This window comes from Strongylocentrotus purpuratus, unplaced genomic scaffold (genome assembly GCF_000002235.5).
Source record: "Strongylocentrotus purpuratus isolate Spur 01 unplaced genomic scaffold, Spur_5.0 spur5_scaffold_7, whole genome shotgun sequence".
Lineage (NCBI taxonomy): Eukaryota > Metazoa > Echinodermata > Echinoidea > Camarodonta > Strongylocentrotidae > Strongylocentrotus > Strongylocentrotus purpuratus.
Window position 1 is genome coordinate 20,338,267 of NW_022145613.1, and position 22,320 is coordinate 20,360,586.

Genomic DNA, 22,320 nt, shown 5'->3' on the forward strand with positions numbered 1-22,320 from the left:
ATATTTTGTCCTCTTTCTTTGTCCGTCATGTACATGGTGACAGTACAGTTCCCCCGCATCATACATTCATACATCTTAAACTGTGAGTATCACTGTGTCGATCCTTACGTAATACCTATTCATCAGGGGGGGATGAATGAATAGATCATCCCCCCCTGATGATTCACTTGGCTAGTGAAAGTCCACAGGAGTGGACGAGATCTTACCTACTGCATTTTCAGGTTGATCGCCATCACGTACTCTGTTACATAAATGACGACGAGATAAAATACGGGATAACAGCCAGGAATTATATTTATCAACAAATATTATTACTATGCACGTACATTTACGTGTGCTGTGCATAATTCCATGGAATCAGGCTACTCAGTGATTGGAATCGAGTGTAGCCAAGTTACAGGAATTTTCGGAACAGTTTGATAATTAAAATGGGTAAGTTAGTGTAGTACCTTTTTTATCATTCCTCTTCTCCATAATTTCTTCTTCTCTTCTTCTTCTTCTTCTTCTTTTTTTTCTACTTCTTCTTCTTCTTTTTCTTCTTTTTCTTCTTCTTCTTCTTCTTCTTTTTTCTTCTTCTTCTTCTTCTTCTTCTTCTTCTTCTTCTTCTTCTTCTTCTTCTTCTTCTTCTTCTTCTTCTTCTTCTTCTTCTTCTTCTTCTTCTTCTTCTTCTTCTTCTTCTTCTTCTTTTTTCTTCTTCTTCTTCCTCCTCCTCCTCTTCCTCTTCTTCTTCTTCTTCTTCCTCCTCCTCCTCTTCCTCTTCTTCTTCTTCTTCTTTCGTCTTCTCGATCCTCATTCTTTTATTTTTATTTTTCTCTCGATTCGTTTTCTTTTGTGTATGTGTGCGTTTGTTTGTGTGTGCGTGTGTGCACAAAACTTAACAGTTATGGCAATTCTGTATTAAATATTTCGGCTTGGCTGAATTAAGAGATCTGAAATGGGGGGATATATTCATGGGAATACCTGGTAATTCGAATATAAATAAATGTGTGAATTCTTTGCATGGTCTTAATTCATAATTATAATACCCGATTTTCCAACAAATTCCATTTATGGTCTGTTAAGTCTAGTTATGAAGCTAAATCAATGGGTTATCTAGGTCCTAAACAGTGGAATATGATTCCCCAATTAATAACTAAATCACAATCCATATCTTTCTTTAGAAAACAATATAAAATCTTACTACTAAATAGTTATTAATCATCAGTATTGTTGATGTTTTTAATATCTGAACCCCCTTTCATTGTTGTTTGCTTTCCCCCATTAATATTTTTTCCCACTTTCTCTCGTCTTATAGATAGTTGATGTGTCTGTAGTTTGCTTATTTTACTTTATTTATTGTTGTGTGATTATAATATTTTGTATGTCTGTAATGGGCGATCCAACTTTACAGGTTTTCGCAACCTTCATGGAAAGCCCCGCATAAAACCTTTGTAAATATAGTAAAAAGTTTACTCTTACCTTGCATATAAATTAAATTGAATTGAATTGAATGTATTTTGTTTTTCATCCTCAGGGACACGCTCGTCACGAGAATCTGTTCTTGTCTTACGTTACGGCAAGGACAGACATCCAGTCGTGCGCGACCCAAGACCATGCAGGCATGGGTGTCGATACTTACGTAATACCTATTCATCAGGGGGGGGGGATGAATGAATAGATCATCCCCCCTGATGAATAGGTATCAGTTACGGATCGACACCCATGCATGCAGGGCCCTGTCTAGACCGAAAGCTTCAGTCTCTATACCGTCGGTTGTTCCACTGAGACTACGTCTGGCTCCACTATAACCGGAGGTGGAGCCAGACGTAGTCTCAGTGGAACAACCGACGGTATAGAGACTGAAGCTTTCGGTCTAGGCCCTGTCTTACAAAGGGTTAATAGGGACTTTTAGAATTGCACGTTGACAGCCTTGACTGCAACGTGTGACGTCATTTTAAGGCACTGCGCATGCGTCACGTCGTCTCAGTCGGCGATCGAGAATGCGTCAACCTTGATTTTCCTAAATCTAGTACGGTACTAGTATATGCCGCGTGCGCATAAAATATACAGTTCCTCATGTAGACAAAGTAACATCCCTTCCCTGCTATTATGTAAAAATGTGTAGAACAGTGTCACATGCATGTTCACATTTTTACATAATAGCAGTGAAGGGATGTTCTACCACGTAGCAATAGGCCATTTTCGTAATGTAACCAAATTTAATGCACATGTCTTTGTGAAGTGCCTCAATACAAACTATTTCATTCACCTGATAGGAATAATAGTATTTCAATAGACAGAATCCTAACTGCATACATTATAGTTGTTGCCAGCTAGGTTGGACAAACATTATGGCTTGACCTACCTAGCAACACTTATGCAGTTGCATTCTGACTATTGAAATACTATTATTCCTATCAGGTGAATTAAATAATTTGTATTGAGGCACTTCACAAAGACCTATGCATTAAATTTGGTTACATTACGAAAATGGCCTATTGTTGAAAGTAGAATGAGGAACTGTATATTTTGTCCTCTTTCTTTGTCTGTCATGTTCATATAGTGTTACTTCCTACATGCATGTATATCGTTGAGTGCAATCTAAAAGATTTCTAATTGTAGTCAACATGGGCAGTTGAGTACGTTGACACGCATGGTCAGTTGGCATTCGTCGTGTTCTCGTCCACTCATTCTAAAAGTCCCTAACATCAATTGCAACTTATTTGCGATTGATATCAATCGCAACAAAAGAGATAGGAGACTGCAAACTTGCGATTGATTGGAGGACTTGCGAGTCCATGGTTGTCGATCCCGGGGGGGGGGTGGAGGGGGGATATATCCCCCCCCCCAATATTTCAGGTGGGGGGAATGGCCTGTACAATCATCCCCCGAATAATTCACCCTCAAAAAAAAAAAAAAGAGAACAATAATGATGAAAACCCGATGAGAGTAGTTAATGGTTATTACTCGCAAGATGGCGATCAATATACACATTTTGCTATCTCATTTTCAAAATACATACATATATACGAATTAAATGAGACAACTGTATATGAGATAAGAATAAATTGAATTCTCGCTCATACGGCTTCATCAGGAATTGATGAATTTATTCAATTTGTTCAATCAACAGCATATATAAATGCAGTGCGCCAAACAGGGGCGTCGCCAAAGGGGGGGGGGGTGTGGGGGGGTGCGACACCCCCCACCTGTCAGGATATTGTCGGTAAAATTGCGCTGCCGTCGGGAAAAAGAGAAAAGGGGGAGGGAAAAAAAGAGAGGGAAAAAAAGAGAGGGGAAGGGAAAGAAAAGAAAAAAAGAAAAGGAAAAGAAAAGAAAGAAAGGAAAGAAAGGAAAGAAAAGAGAAGAAAGAAAGAGAAAAAAGAAAAAGAGGGGGGAGAGGAAAGAAAGGAAAAGAAAGAAAAGAAAGAAAAGGAAAAGAAGAAGAAAAAAGAGTGAAAGGGAAACAAAAGAAACGGGGGATGAAAGAGAGGAGAGAGAGGGGAGGTAAGAGTCTGAGACAGGAGGAGTGGGAGTAAAAGAGAAAAGGGGGTTGTTGGGTGGAGTCGTCTCGTCGAGGGAGCAAGAAAGACACGGGTAAATATGTTGCTGTGTCGGGTCAGCTGTGTCGGTATTCTTGCTCGATCCTCATCAATGCATAAGTTTGAAGTCGGTGAGATGTATATTGTCGGTCGGCCGACAAATTTTTTTCCCTACGAACTGCGACTTCTCATCCGCTGTGACGACTTCGAGAGTGACTACAATTACAATACTTGTATTTTCTCGAAGTTTCACTTTCCTATAATATCAGCTAAAGAAATCAGAGGTTTAAAATTTTCGGGGAAACTAAATTCAAACATGGTTTAAGAGTCAACAACGGTACGACGAATCATTTTCCTTTCTTTATATTGTGATGAAACGCCAGAAATTCCGCGCTTCGCGCGGAAGGGGAAACTTCATTTAGACGAATCGAGGACGGTACAACGAATCGTCTTCTTTTTCTAATAATTTAAGGAAACGTCAAAGCTTCCGCGCTTCGCGCGAAAGTGGGAAACTGAATTCAGACTAATAGGGCTTACTAAAAGTCGAAAACGTTACAACGAATCGTGTTCTTTCTCTAATAATTTGAGGAAACGTCAAAGCTTTCGCGCTTCGCGCGAGAGGGGTAAACTAAATTCAGACAAAATTAATAGGGCTCATTTAGAGTCGAAAACGGTACAACGAATCGTGTTCTTTCTCTAATAATTTGAGGAAACATCATAGCTTTCGCGCTTTGCGCGAGAGGGGTAAACTGAATTCAGATGAATAGGGCTTAATAAGATTCGAAAACGGTACGACGAATCGTCTTCTGCTCTAATAATTTAAGGAAACGTCAAAGCTTCCGCGCTTCGCGCGAGAGGGGGAAACTGAATTCAGACAAAATTAATAGGGCTCATTTAGAGTCGAAAACGGTACAACGAATCGTGTTCTTTCTCTAATAATTTGAGGAAACATCAAAGCTTTCGCGCTTCGCGCGAGAGGGGTAAACTGAATTCAGATGAATAGGGCTTAATAAGATTCGAAAACGGTACGACGAATCGTCTTCTGCTCTAATAATTTAAAGAAACGTCAAAGCTTCCGCGCTTCGCGCGAGAGGGGGAAACTGAATTCAGACAAAATTAATAAGGCTCATTTAGAGTCGAAAACGGTACAACGAATCGTGTTCTTTCTCTAATAATTTGAGGAAACATCAAAGCTTTCGCGCTTCGCGCGAGAGGGGTAAACTGAATTCAGATGAATAGGGCTTAATAAGATTCGAAAGCGGTACGACGAATCGTCTTCTGCTCTAATAATTTAAGGAAACTTCAAAGCTTCCGCGCTTCGCGCGAGAGGGGGAAACTGAATTCAGACAAAATTAATAGGGCTTATTTAGAGTCGAAAACGGTACAACGAATCGTGTTCTTTCTCTAATAATTTGAGGAAACATCAAAGCTTTCGCGCTTCGCGCGAGAGGGGTAAACTGATTTCAGATGAATAGGGCTTAATAAGATTCGAAAACGGTACGACGAATCGTCTTCTGCTCTAATAATTTAAAGAAACGTCAAAGCTTCCGCGCTTCGCGCGAGAGGGGGAAACTGAATTCAGACAAAATTAATAGGGCTCATTTAGAGTCGAAAACGGTACAACGAATCGTGTTCTTTCTCTAATAATTTGAGGAAACATCAAAGCTTTCGCGCTTCGCGCGAGAGGGGTAAACTGAATTCAGATGAATAGGGCTTAATAAGATTCGAAAGCGGTACGACGAATCGTCTTCTGCTCTAATAATTTAAGGAAACTTCAAAGCTTCCGCGCTTCGCGCGAGAGGGGGAAACTGAATTCAGACAAAATTAATAGGGCTTATTTAGAGTCGAAAACGGTACAACGAATCGTGTTCTTTCTCTAATAATTTGAGGAAACATCAAAGCTTTCGCGCTTCGCGCGAGAGGGGTAAACTGATTTCAGATGAATAGGGCTTAATAAGATTCGAAAACGGTACGACGAATCGTCTTCTGCTCTAATAATTTAGGGAAACGTCAAAGCTTCCGCGCTTCGCGCGAGAGGGGGAAACTGAATTCAGACAAAATTAATAGGGCTCATTTAGAGTCGAAAACGGTACAACGAATCGTGTTCTTTCTCTAATAATTTGAGGAAACATCACAGCTTTCGCGCTTCGCGCGAGAGGGGGAAACTGAATTCAGATGAATAGGGCTTAATAAGATTCGAAAACGGTACGACGAATCGTCTTCTGCTCTAATAATTTAAGGAAACTTCAAATCTTCCGCGCTTCGCGCGAGAGGGGGAAACTGAATTCAGACAAAATTAATAGGGCTTATTTAGAGTCGAAAACGGTACAACGAATCGTGTTCTTTCTCTAATAATTTGAGGAAACATCAAAGCTTTCGCGCTTCGCGCGAGAGGGGTAAACTGAATTCAGATGAATAAGGCTTAATAAGATTCGAAAAACGGTACGACGAATCGTCTTCTGCTCTAATAATTTAGGGAAACGTCAAAGCTTCCGCGCTTCGCGCGAGAGGGGGAAACTGAATTCAGACAAAATTAATAGGGCTTATTTAGAGTCGAAAACGGTACAACAAATCGTGTTCTTTTTCTAATAATTTAAGGAAACGTCAAAGCTTCCGCGCTTCGCGCGAAAGTGGGAAACTGAATTCAGACTAATAGGGCTTACTAAAAGTCGAAAACGTTACAACGAATCGTGTTCTTTCTCTAATAATTTGAGGAAACGTCAAAGCTTTCGCGCTTCGCGCGAGAGGGGTAAACTGAATTCAGACAAAATTAATAGGGCTCATTTAGAGTCGAAAACGGTACAACGAATCGTGTTCTTTCTCTAATAATTTGAGGAAACATCACAGCTTTCGCGCTTCGCGCGAGAGGGGGAAACTGAATTCAGATGAATAGGGCTTAATAAGATTCGAAAACGGTACGACGAATCGTCTTCTGCTCTAATAATTTAAGGAAACGTCAAAGCTTCCGCGCTTCGCGCGAGAGGGGGAAACTGAATTCAGACAAAATTAATAGGGCTCATTTAGAGTCGAAAACGGTACAACGAATCGTGTTCTTTCTCTAATAATTTGAGGAAACATCAAAGCTTTCGCGCTTCGCGCGAGAGGGGTAAACTGAATTCAGATGAATAGGGCTTAATAAGATTCGAAAACGGTACGACGAATCGTCTTCTGCTCTAATAATTTAAGGAAATGTCAAAGCTTCCGCGCTTCGCGCGAGAGGGGGAAAGTGAATTCAGACAAAATTAATAGGGCTCATTTAGAGTCGAAAACGGTACAACGAATCGTGTTCTTTCTCTAATAATTTGAGGAAACATCAAAGCTTTCGCGCTTCGCGCGAGAGGGGTAAACTGAATTCAGATGAATAGGGCTTAATAAGATTCGAAAACGGTACGACGAATCGTCTTCTGCTCTAATAATTTAAGGAAACGTCAAAGCTTCCGCGCTTCGCGCGAGAGGGGGAAAGTGAATTCAGACAAAATTAATAGGGCTTATTTAGAGTCGAAAACGGTACAACGAATCGTGTTCTTTCTCTAATAATTTGAGGAAACATCAAAGCTTTCGCGCTTCGCGCGAGAGGGGTAAACTGAATTCAGATGAATAGGGCTTAATAAGATTCGAAAGCGGTACGACGAATCGTCTTCTGCTCTAATAATTTAAGGAAACTTCAAAGCTTCCGCGCTTCGCGCGAGAGGGGGTAACTGAATTCAGACAAAATTAATAGGGCTTATTTAGAGTCGAAAACGGTACAACGAATCGTGTTCTTTCTCTAATAATTTGAGGAAACATCAAAGCTTTCGCGCTTCGCGCGAGAGGGGTAAACTGATTTCAGATGAATAGGGCTTAATAAGATTCGAAAACGGTACGACGAATCGTCTTCTGCTCTAATAATTTAAAGAAACGTCAAAGCTTCCGCGCTTCGCGCGAGAGGGGAAACTGAATTCAGACAAAATTAATAGGGCTCATTTAGAGTCGAAAACGGTACAACGAATCGTGTTCTTTCTCTAATAATTTGAGGAAACATCAAAGCTTTCGCGCTTCGCGCGAGAGGGGTAAACTGAATTCAGATGAATAGGGCTTAATAAGATTCGAAAGCGGTACGACGAATCGTCTTCTGCTCTAATAATTTAAGGAAACTTCAAAGCTTCCGCGCTTCGCGCGAGAGGGGGAAACTGAATTCAGACAAAATTAATAGGGCTTATTTAGAGTCGAAAACGGTACAACGAATCGTGTTCTTTCTCTAATAATTTGAGGAAACATCAAAGCTTTCGCGCTTCGCGCGAGAGGGGTAAACTGATTTCAGATGAATAGGGCTTAATAAGATTCGAAAACGGTACGACGAATCGTCTTCTGCTCTAATAATTTAGGGAAACGTCAAAGCTTCCGCGCTTCGCGCGAGAGGGGGAAACTGAATTCAGACAAAATTAATAGGGCTCATTTAGAGTCGAAAACGGTACAACGAATCGTGTTCTTTCTCTAATAATTTGAGGAAACATCACAGCTTTCGCGCTTCGCGCGAGAGGGGGAAACTGAATTCAGATGAATAGGGCTTAATAAGATTCGAAAACGGTACGACGAATCGTCTTCTGCTCTAATAATTTAAGGAAACTTCAAATCTTCCGCGCTTCGCGCGAGAGGGGGAAACTGAATTCAGACAAAATTAATAGGGCTTATTTAGAGTCGAAAACGGTACAACGAATCGTGTTCTTTCTCTAATAATTTGAGGAAACATCAAAGCTTTCGCGCTTCGCGCGAGAGGGGTAAACTGAATTCAGATGAATAAGGCTTAATAAGATTCGAAAAACGGTACGACGAATCGTCTTCTGCTCTAATAATTTAGGGAAACGTCAAAGCTTCCGCGCTTCGCGCGAGAGGGGGAAACTGAATTCAGACAAAATTAATAGGGCTTATTTAGAGTCGAAAACGGTACAACAAATCGTGTTCTTTTTCTAATAATTTAAGGAAACGTCAAAGCTTCCGCGCTTCGCGCGAAAGTGGGAAACTGAATTCAGACTAATAGGGCTTACTAAAAGTCGAAAACGTTACAACGAATCGTGTTCTTTCTCTAATAATTTGAGGAAACGTCAAAGCTTTCGCGCTTCGCGCGAGAGGGGTAAACTGAATTCAGACAAAATTAATAGGGCTCATTTAGAGTCGAAAACGGTACAACGAATCGTGTTCTTTCTCTAATAATTTGAGGAAACATCACAGCTTTCGCGCTTCGCGCGAGAGGGGGAAACTGAATTCAGATGAATAGGGCTTAATAAGATTCGAAAACGGTACGACGAATCGTCTTCTGCTCTAATAATTTAAGGAAACGTCAAAGCTTCCGCGCTTCGCGCGAGAGGGGGAAACTGAATTCAGACAAAATTAATAGGGCTCATTTAGAGTCGAAAACGGTACAACGAATCGTGTTCTTTCTCTAATAATTTGAGGAAACATCAAAGCTTTCGCGCTTCGCGCGAGAGGGGTAAACTGAATTCAGATGAATAGGGCTTAATAAGATTCGAAAACGGTACGACGAATCGTCTTCTGCTCTAATAATTTAAGGAAATGTCAAAGCTTCCGCGCTTCGCGCGAGAGGGGGAAAGTGAATTCAGACAAAATTAATAGGGCTCATTTAGAGTCGAAAACGGTACAACGAATCGTGTTCTTTCTCTAATAATTTGAGGAAACATCAAAGCTTTCGCGCTTCGCGCGAGAGGGGTAAACTGAATTCAGATGAATAGGGCTTAATAAGATTCGAAAACGGTACGACGAATCGTCTTCTGCTCTAATAATTTAAGGAAACGTCAAAGCTTCCGCGCTTCGCGCGAGAGGGGGAAAGTGAATTCAGACAAAATTAATAGGGCTTATTTAGAGTCGAAAACGGTACAACGAATCGTGTTCTTTCTCTAATAATTTGAGGAAACATCAAAGCTTTCGCGCTTCGCGCGAGAGGGGTAAACTGAATTCAGATGAATAGGGCTTAATAAGATTCGAAAGCGGTACGACGAATCGTCTTCTGCTCTAATAATTTAAGGAAACTTCAAAGCTTCCGCGCTTCGCGCGAGAGGGGGTAACTGAATTCAGACAAAATTAATAGGGCTTATTTAGAGTCGAAAACGGTACAACGAATCGTGTTCTTTCTCTAATAATTTGAGGAAACATCAAAGCTTTCGCGCTTCGCGCGAGAGGGGTAAACTGATTTCAGATGAATAGGGCTTAATAAGATTCGAAAACGGTACGACGAATCGTCTTCTGCTCTAATAATTTAAAGAAACGTCAAAGCTTCCGCGCTTCGCGCGAGAGGGGGAAACTGAATTCAGACAAAATTAATAGGGCTCATTTAGAGTCGAAAACGGTACAACGAATCGTGTTCTTTCTCTAATAATTTGAGGAAACATCAAAGCTTTCGCGCTTCGCGCGAGAGGGGTAAACTGAATTCAGATGAATAGGGCTTAATAAGATTCGAAAGCGGTACGACGAATCGTCTTCTGCTCTAATAATTTAAGGAAACTTCAAAGCTTCCGCGCTTCGCGCGAGAGGGGGAAACTGAATTCAGACAAAATTAATAGGGCTTATTTAGAGTCGAAAACGGTACAACGAATCGTGTTCTTTCTCTAATAATTTGAGGAAACATCAAAGCTTTCGCGCTTCGCGCGAGAGGGGTAAACTGATTTCAGATGAATAGGGCTTAATAAGATTCGAAAACGGTACGACGAATCGTCTTCTGCTCTAATAATTTAGGGAAACGTCAAAGCTTCCGCGCTTCGCGCGAGAGGGGGAAACTGAATTCAGACAAAATTAATAGGGCTCATTTAGAGTCGAAAACGGTACAACGAATCGTGTTCTTTCTCTAATAATTTGAGGAAACATCACAGCTTTCGCGCTTCGCGCGAGAGGGGGAAACTGAATTCAGATGAATAGGGCTTAATAAGATTCGAAAACGGTACGACGAATCGTCTTCTGCTCTAATAATTTAAGGAAACTTCAAATCTTCCGCGCTTCGCGCGAGAGGGGGAAACTGAATTCAGACAAAATTAATAGGGCTTATTTAGAGTCGAAAACGGTACAACGAATCGTGTTCTTTCTCTAATAATTTGAGGAAACATCAAAGCTTTCGCGCTTCGCGCGAGAGGGGTAAACTGAATTCAGATGAATAAGGCTTAATAAGATTCGAAAAACGGTACGACGAATCGTCTTCTGCTCTAATAATTTAGGGAAACGTCAAAGCTTCCGCGCTTCGCGCGAGAGGGGGAAACTGAATTCAGACAAAATTAATAGGGCTTATTTAGAGTCGAAAACGGTACAACAAATCGTGTTCTTTTTCTAATAATTTAAGGAAACGTCAAAGCTTCCGCGCTTCGCGCGAAAGTGGGAAACTGAATTCAGACTAATAGGGCTTACTAAAAGTCGAAAACGTTACAACGAATCGTGTTCTTTCTCTAATAATTTGAGGAAACGTCAAAGCTTTCGCGCTTCGCGCGAGAGGGGTAAACTGAATTCAGACAAAATTAATAGGGCTCATTTAGAGTCGAAAACGGTACAACGAATCGTGTTCTTTCTCTAATAATTTGAGGAAACATCACAGCTTTCGCGCTTCGCGCGAGAGGGGGAAACTGAATTCAGATGAATAGGGCTTAATAAGATTCGAAAACGGTACGACGAATCGTCTTCTGCTCTAATAATTTAAGGAAACGTCAAAGCTTCCGCGCTTCGCGCGAGAGGGGGAAACTGAATTCAGACAAAATTAATAGGGCTCATTTAGAGTCGAAAACGGTACAACGAATCGTGTTCTTTCTCTAATAATTTGAGGAAACATCAAAGCTTTCGCGCTTCGCGCGAGAGGGGTAAACTGAATTCAGATGAATAGGGCTTAATAAGATTCGAAAACGGTACGACGAATCGTCTTCTGCTCTAATAATTTAAGGAAATGTCAAAGCTTCCGCGCTTCGCGCGAGAGGGGGAAAGTGAATTCAGACAAAATTAATAGGGCTCATTTAGAGTCGAAAACGGTACAACGAATCGTGTTCTTTCTCTAATAATTTGAGGAAACATCAAAGCTTTCGCGCTTCGCGCGAGAGGGGTAAACTGAATTCAGATGAATAGGGCTTAATAAGATTCGAAAACGGTACGACGAATCGTCTTCTGCTCTAATAATTTAAGGAAACGTCAAAGCTTCCGCGCTTCGCGCGAGAGGGGGAAAGTGAATTCAGACAAAATTAATAGGGCTTATTTAGAGTCGAAAACGGTACAACGAATCGTGTTCTTTCTCTAATAATTTGAGGAAACATCAAAGCTTTCGCGCTTCGCGCGAGAGGGGTAAACTGAATTCAGATGAATAGGGCTTAATAAGATTCGAAAGCGGTACGACGAATCGTCTTCTGCTCTAATAATTTAAGGAAACTTCAAATCTTCCGCGCTTCGCGCGAGAGGGGGAAACTGAATTCAGACAAAATTAATAGGGCTTATTTAGAGTCGAAAACGGTACAACGAATCGTGTTCTTTCTCTAATAATTTGAGGAAACATCAAAGCTTTCGCGCTTCGCGCGAGAGGGGTAAACTGAATTCAGATGAATAAGGCTTAATAAGATTCGAAAAACGGTACGACGAATCGTCTTCTGCTCTAATAATTTAGGGAAACGTCAAAGCTTCCGCGCTTCGCGCGAGAGGGGGAAACTGAATTCAGACAAAATTAATAGGGCTTATTTAGAGTCGAAAACGGTACAACAAACCGTGTTCTTTTTCTAATAATTTAAGGAAACGTCAAAGCTTCCGCGCTTCGCGCGAAAGTGGGAAACTGAATTCAGACTAATAGGGCTTACTAAAAGTCGAAAACGTTACAACGAATCGTGTTCTTTCTCTAATAATTTGAGGAAACGTCAAAGCTTTCGCGCTTCGCGCGAGAGGGGTAAACTGAATTCAGACAAAATTAATAGGGCTCATTTAGAGTCGAAAACGGTACAACGAATCGTGTTCTTTCTCTAATAATTTGAGGAAACATCACAGCTTTCGCGCTTCGCGCGAGAGGGGGAAACTGAATTCAGATGAATAGGGCTTAATAAGATTCGAAAACGGTACGACGAATCGTCTTCTGCTCTAATAATTTAAGGAAACGTCAAAGCTTCCGCGCTTCGCGCGAGAGGGGGAAACTGAATTCAGACAAAATTAATAGGGCTCATTTAGAGTCGAAAACGGTACAACGAATCGTGTTCTTTCTCTAATAATTTGAGGAAACATCAAAGCTTTCGCGCTTCGCGCGAGAGGGGTAAACTGAATTCAGATGAATAGGGCTTAATAAGATTCGAAAACGGTACGACGAATCGTCTTCTGCTCTAATAATTTAAGGAAATGTCAAAGCTTCCGCGCTTCGCGCGAGAGGGGGAAAGTGAATTCAGACAAAATTAATAGGGCTCATTTAGAGTCGAAAACGGTACAACGAATCGTGTTCTTTCTCTAATAATTTGAGGAAACATCAAAGCTTTCGCGCTTCGCGCGAGAGGGGTAAACTGAATTCAGATGAATAGGGCTTAATAAGATTCGAAAACGGTACGACGAATCGTCTTCTGCTCTAATAATTTAAGGAAACGTCAAAGCTTCCGCGCTTCGCGCGAGAGGGGGAAAGTGAATTCAGACAAAATTAATAGGGCTTATTTAGAGTCGAAAACGGTACAACGAATCGTGTTCTTTCTCTAATAATTTGAGGAAACATCAAAGCTTTCGCGCTTCGCGCGAGAGGGGTAAACTGAATTCAGATGAATAAGGCTTAATAAGATTCGAAAAACGGTACGACGAATCGTCTTCTGCTCTAATAATTTAGGGAAACGTCAAAGCTTCCGCGCTTCGCGCGAGAGGGGGAAACTGAATTCAGACAAAATTAATAGGGCTTATTTAGAGTCGAAAACGGTACAACAAATCGTGTTCTTTTTCTAATAATATAAGGAAACGTCAAAGCTTCCGCGCATCGCACGAGAGGGGTAAACTGAATTCAGATGAATAGGGCTTAATAAGATTCGAAAACGGTACGACGAATCGTCTTCTGCTCTAATAATTTAGGGAAACGTCAAAGCTTCCGCGCTTCGCGCGAGAGGGGGAAACTGAATTCAGACAAAATTAATAGGGCTCATTTAGAGTCGGAAACGGTACAACGAATCGTGTTCTTTCTCTAATAATTTGAGGAAACATCAAAGCTTTCGCGCTTCGCGCGAGAGGGGTAAACTGAATTCAGATGAATAAGGCTTAAAAAGATACGAAAACGGTACGACGAATCGTCTTCTGCTCTAATAATTTAAGGAAACGTCAAAGCTTCCGCGCTTCGCGCGAGAGGGGGAAACTGAATTCAGACAAAATTAATAGGGCTTATTTAGAGTCGAAAACGGTACAACAAATCGTGTTCTTTCTCTAATAATTTAAGGAAACGTCAGAGCTTTCGCGCTTCGCGCGGGAGGGGGGGGGGGGACTTCATTCAGCCTAGGATTACCAGTCGAAAACGGTACAATTAATCGTCTTCTTTTCCTAATAATTTAAGGAAACGTCGAAGCTTCCGCGCTTCGCTTGGGGAGAGGGTGCAACCTGCCACACGCTTCTACCTCTTGGTTGCTTTTATCCATTGCCGAAAATATTTTGGCACCTTTCATCCCCCCCCCCCCAACCACGGATACAAATCGACATTCTTGCTTGCGATTGATTTGCATCAATCGTAACTCTTTGTATTAAAGACGGGGCCTAGGGAGGTGATAGAGAAGGAGCGGAAACTCTGTAATAATTTTGCTCAAACGCATACGCGATTTCTAAAGAGTAACAAATTAACAATGGAACGCGTAAAGTTTGTGTGATGTGATGATATTTACCACTGACTTTTTTTCCTCTGAAATGTTTACACTGAGCCATAGGCTTATATGGCCATCCTGTGCCCTCGGCTACGCCTAAGATTTATATTGTATTTTGTCAGGTAATACACAATTAAAGTAAAACAAGTGTCAAAATGGATATTCATTATTATTCCTTACTATGTCTATTATTTTTGTTAATTTGTTTGATCAAAGCTAAAAAACATTATGTTTACAACAAGTAAAGAAGTAAAGTGGGCCCGAGAGTGAAGTGAATATTATTCATGATTGTACAGTATGATCAGGGACCGGTAAATAGACTAAATTCTTTGCCTATTGTATACACACTTTATATTAGAACCAAACAGTTGCGCTCAATGAGGGATTAGTCCAGCTTCATTATAATAGGGTGAAAGTAGGACATATATTGATCTACATTGTGTCAAATCTCAATGATGACCACTCCAAAAAGAAAATGAACCGGTAAAGAACCTAGGCCATGCAGTTCCTCGAACTTGTCAAAAGTCCCAAGTTCTTGGACATGTCAGGAAGTAACTCACACTTCATTCTCTGGGTTCACAAACGTATGACTGTTTCGGGAAACTGGCCTCTGGTTACTTTAAAATTTTAAAAAAAGTTATACATGACCCTGCCTTTGATCGATTTGCTTGTTTCTCCTCAGGTATCTTTATCATCCTTTCAATGGCATGCTGTCTCTCTTCTGCCCAAGCATCGCTTGAGAATGATGACATCCCAAGCTCGATCATGATGTCATTTTGGAATGATTGGATAGGAGAGAATATTCTACCATCAATCAGAGATGGAGAGGTATCTAACGGGTCACAATGTTCCCAGGAACTTGAGAAAATATTCACTGAAGGCGGAAAGAAGCGAAATATTAGTAAGTCCAAGCAGGGGTGAATTTACAATATTGTCAAAAGGGGTGGAGTAGCACAATTTCGAAAAACATACTGACAATTTAATTGTTGTGTACATCAGATATTTCTTTTTTAAGGTGGGGGGGGGGGGGGGATGGCCCTGTTTTACACCTCCGGTATAGTATAGAATACTATAGTATAGAATAGTATAATGTAGAGAATTGCTCCAATTGTCCCGTCAGGTTTAATGGTATACGTATAAAAGTAGTATATTTTTGATATAAATCAATCATAGATCCGTTGTACTGTGACAAATTTGCACTGCGCACTAATTTTTTTTCCTTTTTAACAGTGCGTCTCGGAAAAAATGAAACCGAGAATTATCGATGTTTTATCATAACTTAATCACAATTATAATTAATGAATAACACATATTTGTAAAGCTTAGATCTTTCTCTTTCATTAAATGCAACTCATTATGATGCATATTTCATGCATGAGTGATTAAAATCTATTTAAAGAGAGGATACCAAAAAGTCATTTGGCGGACGGTATCTGAATTTCAAGAGAAAATCACATGTCTAGAAAGTTCACTTTCTGCCCTTTATTATGACACCTCAATCAGGAAAAATGACATAGTTTTCTAATTTTACAGACCTATTAATGTATCGTTGTTTTAACATGATATCTATTATACGAAAAACTTACTGGGACGTCCGGTGTTCAGGCTACTTTTGGACAGACTAGCCTGGCTAAAGGTATAAGATGATTAATGAATTCAAATTGTCTGGCTTTAATTTCTCTTTCTAGTTGTAGATGCGACTGGTAAACCATCTTCTGGTATCCTGGAGGGTAACATTGCTTGGTTAGGTGACTACAGACAGTGTGTAGATACAACAGATCTTCACTATTGTCTCATTTCAGCACCAATACAATTACAGTCAGTCAGCAATCGGGTAGGAAAACTTTCCTCACTACATCTCTCATATATAATTAAACAGAAGACGGATTTTTGTTTAGGTTTAGAGGAAGGGGTGTCGAAAACAAAATTCGCTAACATTTTTTTTGTTATTGTCTCCCTTTCTTGGTGAGAGTGAGCACTGCATTATTTTTTCACAATATCCCATCCCGTTCAATTCAGTTTAACCAGCCAACCAACCAAGTGCAATGTGGTCAATAATGTTAATATTGGCACAGCGAAGGTTCAGCCTGTTGAGGGGGCACGTAGAAATTGGCCAATATAAAAATACAACGTAGCATGGATCACTCTTCAAAGAATTTAACTTCAAACTTTTCCTAAGAATGGTATCTCTAAAATGAAAGGATAATTCGATTTATTTTTTTAAGAAGTGGATCACGATGTTGTACTTTCTTTATTTTCGTTTGGAATAAAATTTCTCCAAAATACTCTTTCTTTAATGAAATTTCTGATCACCACTCAACGTTTAATATTTATGGCATATTATTGTTTGATTCCTATTTATAGATGAGTGGATCTCTATCAGTAGGTGTTTGCCTTCCCGATGAATGTATGGAGAAGGAAATATCACTCTTTTCCCGGTTCATCAGTGAGTAGAACATTATGTTACATGCTGTTTTCCGGAAGTTCGTTTTCCGAAGGTTCGTTACTCCGAATGGTCGTAATTCTGAACAAAGATGGCGCTCCGTGGGGGGGGGGGGGGGGGGCAAGGGGGTACAATGCCCCCATCATTTCTAGTACACATGCAGTGCCCATTTTGCCTAGGAAATTGTTACTTTTTACGTTTTACCTTTTCTTTCTAATGAGTGTCCTCATTTTAATACTTTATATACATGATCTCCCACAAATTGCGAAATTAAATATTTAAACTGTTATAGTAGTCCGAATAAGTGATAAGTTTCCCATATGCAACAAACGAACCAGTCATACCCCAAAATCAGGCAAACACGTTATCAGTAGGACACATTCTGATGTATATTTTTTGTTGTGTGCTTGCCCGACAAAATATAGGCCTTTTTCGTAATGTAACCAAATTTAATGCATAAGTCTTTGTGAAGTTCCTCAATACAAATGTTTTCATTCACCTGATAAGAATAATAGTATTTCAATAGTCAGAATGTAAACTGCAGATATTAAGTGTTGCTAGGTAGGTCAAGCCATATTAGGGACTTTTAGATTTGCGTGGACTGATACGTGTGACGTCAATTCAAGGCAGTGCATTAAAAGGACGTCGATCGTAGCAATCCCCATTGTCTTCATGCGAATCTAAAAGTCCCTAATGTTTGTCCAACCTGGCAACAACTAATATATGCAATTCGGATTCTGTCAATTGAAATACTATTATTCTTATCAGGTGAATGAAATAATTTGTATTGAGGCACTTCACAAAGACGTATGCATTAAAATTGGTTACATTACGAAAATGGCCTATTAACATGCATGCACGAGCCGTATCGTGTCCAGCTTACACAATCTATGTGCATGCGTCGTTGACTCTCAACAGCAGAACAAAACCGTATCCGGACACCTACCTCCTGGACATTCACCCCCCGGATAACCACCCCCAATCAACTACCCCCAGGACAACTAGTAGTTGTCTGGGGTAGTTGTCCGGGGGTAGTTGTCCGGGGGTAGTTGCCCGGGGGATAGTTTTTCCTAGGGGGTCGTTGTCCTAGGGGAAAGTTGTCCTAGTAGGTAGTTGACACGGAGCGGTTATCCGGGGGGCCGGGGGTGGATGTACAGGAGTAGGTGTCCTATAAGCGACCAAAACAACCTATGTATTGTGTTTGACCTAAGATGAAGTTGGGATTCCGTTTAGTGTATGAATTTTTTCAGCCTAAAAATTTGATTGTGAGAAGTTTTGAAGAAACAGACGGATGTAAATATATGACTGTAGAAATTCATAAAATATGTACCTGAATTTCAGAACTAATGTCCGGAGACTTGATCGGGGAAATACGAGTGATCTGCAATGAGAAAATGAACCCATCTGGTGATCCTGGATTCATTTGCACAATGTAAGCAACAATTAAAATCTTTATATTTATTACTCTTTGCTTATTTTACTTTACTATTGTTCCTAAACATTATGTCATGTACATTTTAATTTTTGTTGTAACAGCGCTCTGATCAGTTCGTTGTAAAAGCGGTAAAAAGAAAACAATTACTCTCATTATTATTATCATTATTGTTATTATTGTTATTATTATCTTTATGATTATTAATATTATGATAATGACAATCATTATTATTATCACCAGGCATTGGTATCAGTATTATTATTGTTGTTGTTGTTGTTAATTATGTTTCTGTTGTTATTATTAAATGTTCTGAGAACTTAGCTTAACATGTTTATAATCACACGTTCGTTCAGTTCGGTTTAGCTAAGCCCCGTTCATTCAAGACCGATCCATTTCATTTTAATTTTGTTTCCACTATACCTTGCCAAAATTATGTTGATGGGAATGCTTGTTGGCAGGGGTCAAAATCACCCTCTTCGCAAAAATAATTCCTTTTGAATTTCTGTCTGTTGTTCCTATTCAAAGGGTCGTCATTTCGCTGCTCTGTATGCTGTGTCTCAGTGCAACTGCGTATGAAAGTTATCGGAATCATCTAAACAGCTTCGATGAAGAGAGAAAACCAATCCTTCAAGTTAAGACGTCAAAGATCCCCTGTAACATTGACCAATCAGATAATTATAAAGGTTAATATTCTTTTCCTTTTCCCAGAGGGTAGCTGTGAGGGTAAATAATAATTGTGTGCAAGGAAATATAATTATGTGTCCTCCAGAAGGGGATTTCCAAGAGTTAGTTAGACTATCCATGTAAATATTTATGTATAAAAAGGCATATATAGGCCGTACATATCCCCCACAAAATAGTCAATAAATAAATGAATAAACAAAACAATACTGGTCGGAAAAATCATCTTCATCTGATAGAGACAGATTAAAATTGCTTCTTATCGGCTCTAGAATACATTCATTTCTTATACGTGAGGCATTTGTACCATTTTCCACTTTACTAGTACGTGTATTAGTAATATTTGCGTGATGGGAGCCCGCCCCCCCCCCCCCACCACCACTCAGTGTTATTTACGGTACGCGTATATAAGCATGTTCCCCCTTTTGAAAACACCCCCCTAAGTCCGGTGTGTAAAGTCAATACGGGCCGATTTTGTGTGTGTTACAAGCCGGGCTTTGCTGCGTGAAAAGTACCCCTTTACCGGACATTTGGGAACATGAATGCGGTCCCTCCGTTCCCGGAGTGGGGTTTGGGGGGGGGGGGATTCTTAGGGCCTACTTTTTTAGATACGGAGTACAATCATTGTCTAGTTGTTCGTTATGGTGTTTGTCCGGGGTAGTTGGGGGAGTTTAGATATCTCTTTTCGTAGATAAAAGAGCTTTTGAAATGACCTCTCAAAAGATCTTGGAGAGGTAAACTTCATAAGGGTATAATGCGAAAATATAGGAAGTAGTATGTGCATGGCAGTAGCGTACACAGGATTTTTTCAAGGGGGGGGGGGTTAACATTTTTAAATCGGGCCGACAATTTCGCAACGACTCAACCAACCGCTGAATAAGCGGGGGGGGGGGGGGGAAGAATTTCTTTTGGTCCAAAAAATTTCGCAACGACTCAGCCAGCCGCTAAATAAGCGGGGGTTGGGGGGGGGGGGGGGGGTAAGAGGACTTTTGGTTTTTTTTTGTTTGGTCCCAAAAATTTGAAAATTTGACCGATCGACATTTTGTTCCGTTTGGGGGGGGGGGTAAGGTCACCTCTTTTAGGTCACCATTAGCATAATAAAAAAGAACTAAACTCAAGGGGGAGGAGGGGGGAGGGGGTTGCTCCAAAATACACACATACAAAAATGAAGGGGGGGGGGGGTTAACCCCCAAAACACCCCTGCGTACGCGCCTGGTGTATGGAGTCAGTGTGGGTGTATGTAATGGTTGACGCTTTAGAAACCACGCTTGTAAAGAATACGTAATCGGTAATCCAATACATCAGTAAAATAGAAAACGGTAATATTATTGTAAAGCGTTAATTCTTGTTCTTTATAGATCTATCAGCATGGAGGAGATGTATCCTCTGTTTTTCTCTGACCCGCTCTGTGAATCAGATCACTAACACGACATCAGGGAAGGATGATATCCAATGTCTTCATGGAATGAGAGTTATAAGCATGTTCTGGATAATTCTCGGACATTCATTCAGTTTCCAACAAAACTCGGGTGCATTGGGTAAGCATAATATGGAAGCAATTGTATCACAGAAATATTTGAGTGAAGGTTTTGTTGTGTTTGATGCATGCAGTTGATTTACATAATACACCCTATCTTGAGCATCCTAATACTCACATTTTATGTGCTCAGAGAGGTTGGGTATAGCTTGACGGTGAATGTTCAAATTGTAATTCGCACAATGTTGCATGCAATCTTTCCTGAATCTTATTTATGTTTCTATTTAACTTGAATGCATGCAAATTAATCTATAAGGTTTTGTGAAATTCTATTCCGAACTTACTTTTTCTTTTTCTTCAGCTGATGTTATGTGGGCGTACTCATTCCCAGCTAAATGGTTCACAAGTCAGGTACTTTATAATGCCTATATCGCCTTAGATACCTTCTTTTTCCTCGGGTAAGTTGCAAACATGAATATAGTAATTGAAATTTCGTTATACACATGTTTGCACGAAATGATAGTCGACATTAAAAAAAAAAGATAAACGGATAGCATTGTTTGTGGTATTAAAAGAATGAACTAGACAATGATTTTCTTATTAGAGTATTTCATTCGAAGTGTTATTTTGTTTTGCTATTCGAATATTTTCCAGGTTATATACATAACAATAAAGAAGACAGAGAATGAGTGAAATAACAAGTTTGTAAATATTGATATCAAATGATTATCATTGAAGTGATTCAATAGCGGTAGTTACAAAAAGGTCATGGATTGAACAAAATATTTGATTTGCTGAGAAATTGAACAAATCAATGAAGCACCCGTACACTGTTAAAAAGGAAAAACAATGGTTACGTACCACCAACTTTTGGACAGTATGTTTATTCGCGATTTTGCTTCAATTAAAAGTGAACAGGCAAAACATCAAATTTATGCTCGAAATCGCGCTTCAACGTTGGTCTGACAGATATTAATCTACAATGCCATTTAGCGACACCAGTGCATGTATGATCAAATCTCTTTGTGTGAATCTCTTTACCCGCTAATTGTTATTGTGTAACTTACAGGTAATTATGATTAAGCGCCATGAGCACCGAAAGGTGGACCTGTGCGCTATACAAGTAGCCACTATTATTATTATTATTATTGGAATAAAATAATACTTCTTTTACATTTAACAGCGGCCTTCTTGTTGCCTATACGAGCTTCAAATACATGTCAAATTCGATAGGAAGAGTCAACTGGTTGGTCGCAATAGTACATCGATATATCAGGTAACATTTTATTCAGTCATTTCTGTACAATTATTATCATTATTATTATTGTTTCCATTGCATGATGAGATCGTGATAAGCTTGACATCATTATTGATTAATTCATGTTATTGAAACTATGTGCACATACGTATGCCAACATATTTCCCAAGAGATAGCCAAGTTTTTAACTTTTTTTTTAAATACGACATGGTTTAGAAGTCATTAAGCATCATTGAATTTTCCTCTTACTTACTCGAAAAAAGGAAATACATTCTAGAGAATCTTTTTCTCAGTCATATTTGTAAACATGTTAAACAAAGGATTCGAAGCTAAACTTAATGTAATTATTGAATTATTTTTTTACCAAAAGCACAACAAAGTAGTTTCAAGTCTGATTGTAACATAAAAAGTAACATAAAAATGCTATAACTTTTTTTTTTGACAGGATAACCCCAGCGATGGCAGTTGTAATTCTTTTATACACCTTTGTGTATCCTTACCTTGGAGAGGGACCTTTCTGGTACAAACGAATAGAAGATACTCAAGATTGTTACCAGTGGTGGTGGACCAACTTTCTTTATATCAACAATTTTGTACCATCAAATACATCGAGCGGGGTATGACTGCATTCTATTTTACTCCTATTCTTATAGAACGAACGAGCGGTAGATTTTTAGCATTTGTCACCCTCAAACAT

The 22,320-nt window shown here is 39.8% G+C and overlaps 1 protein-coding gene across 1 annotated transcript; it reads left to right on the top strand.

The window, feature by feature from the left end:
* Positions 1-158: 158 nt before the first annotated feature.
* LOC755709 (nose resistant to fluoxetine protein 6) lies at positions 159-22,261 on the top strand. Its single transcript, XM_001191391.4, has 10 exons — positions 159-432; positions 15,012-15,230; positions 16,018-16,163; positions 16,694-16,775; positions 18,114-18,204; positions 18,733-18,890; positions 20,247-20,426; positions 20,727-20,823; positions 21,549-21,641; positions 22,069-22,261. Exons 1-10 carry the CDS (start codon positions 429-431, stop codon positions 22,244-22,246), a joined length of 1,248 nt encoding a protein of 415 aa, XP_001191391.1. The 5' UTR covers positions 159-428; the 3' UTR covers positions 22,247-22,261.
* Positions 22,262-22,320: the final 59 nt, after the last annotated feature.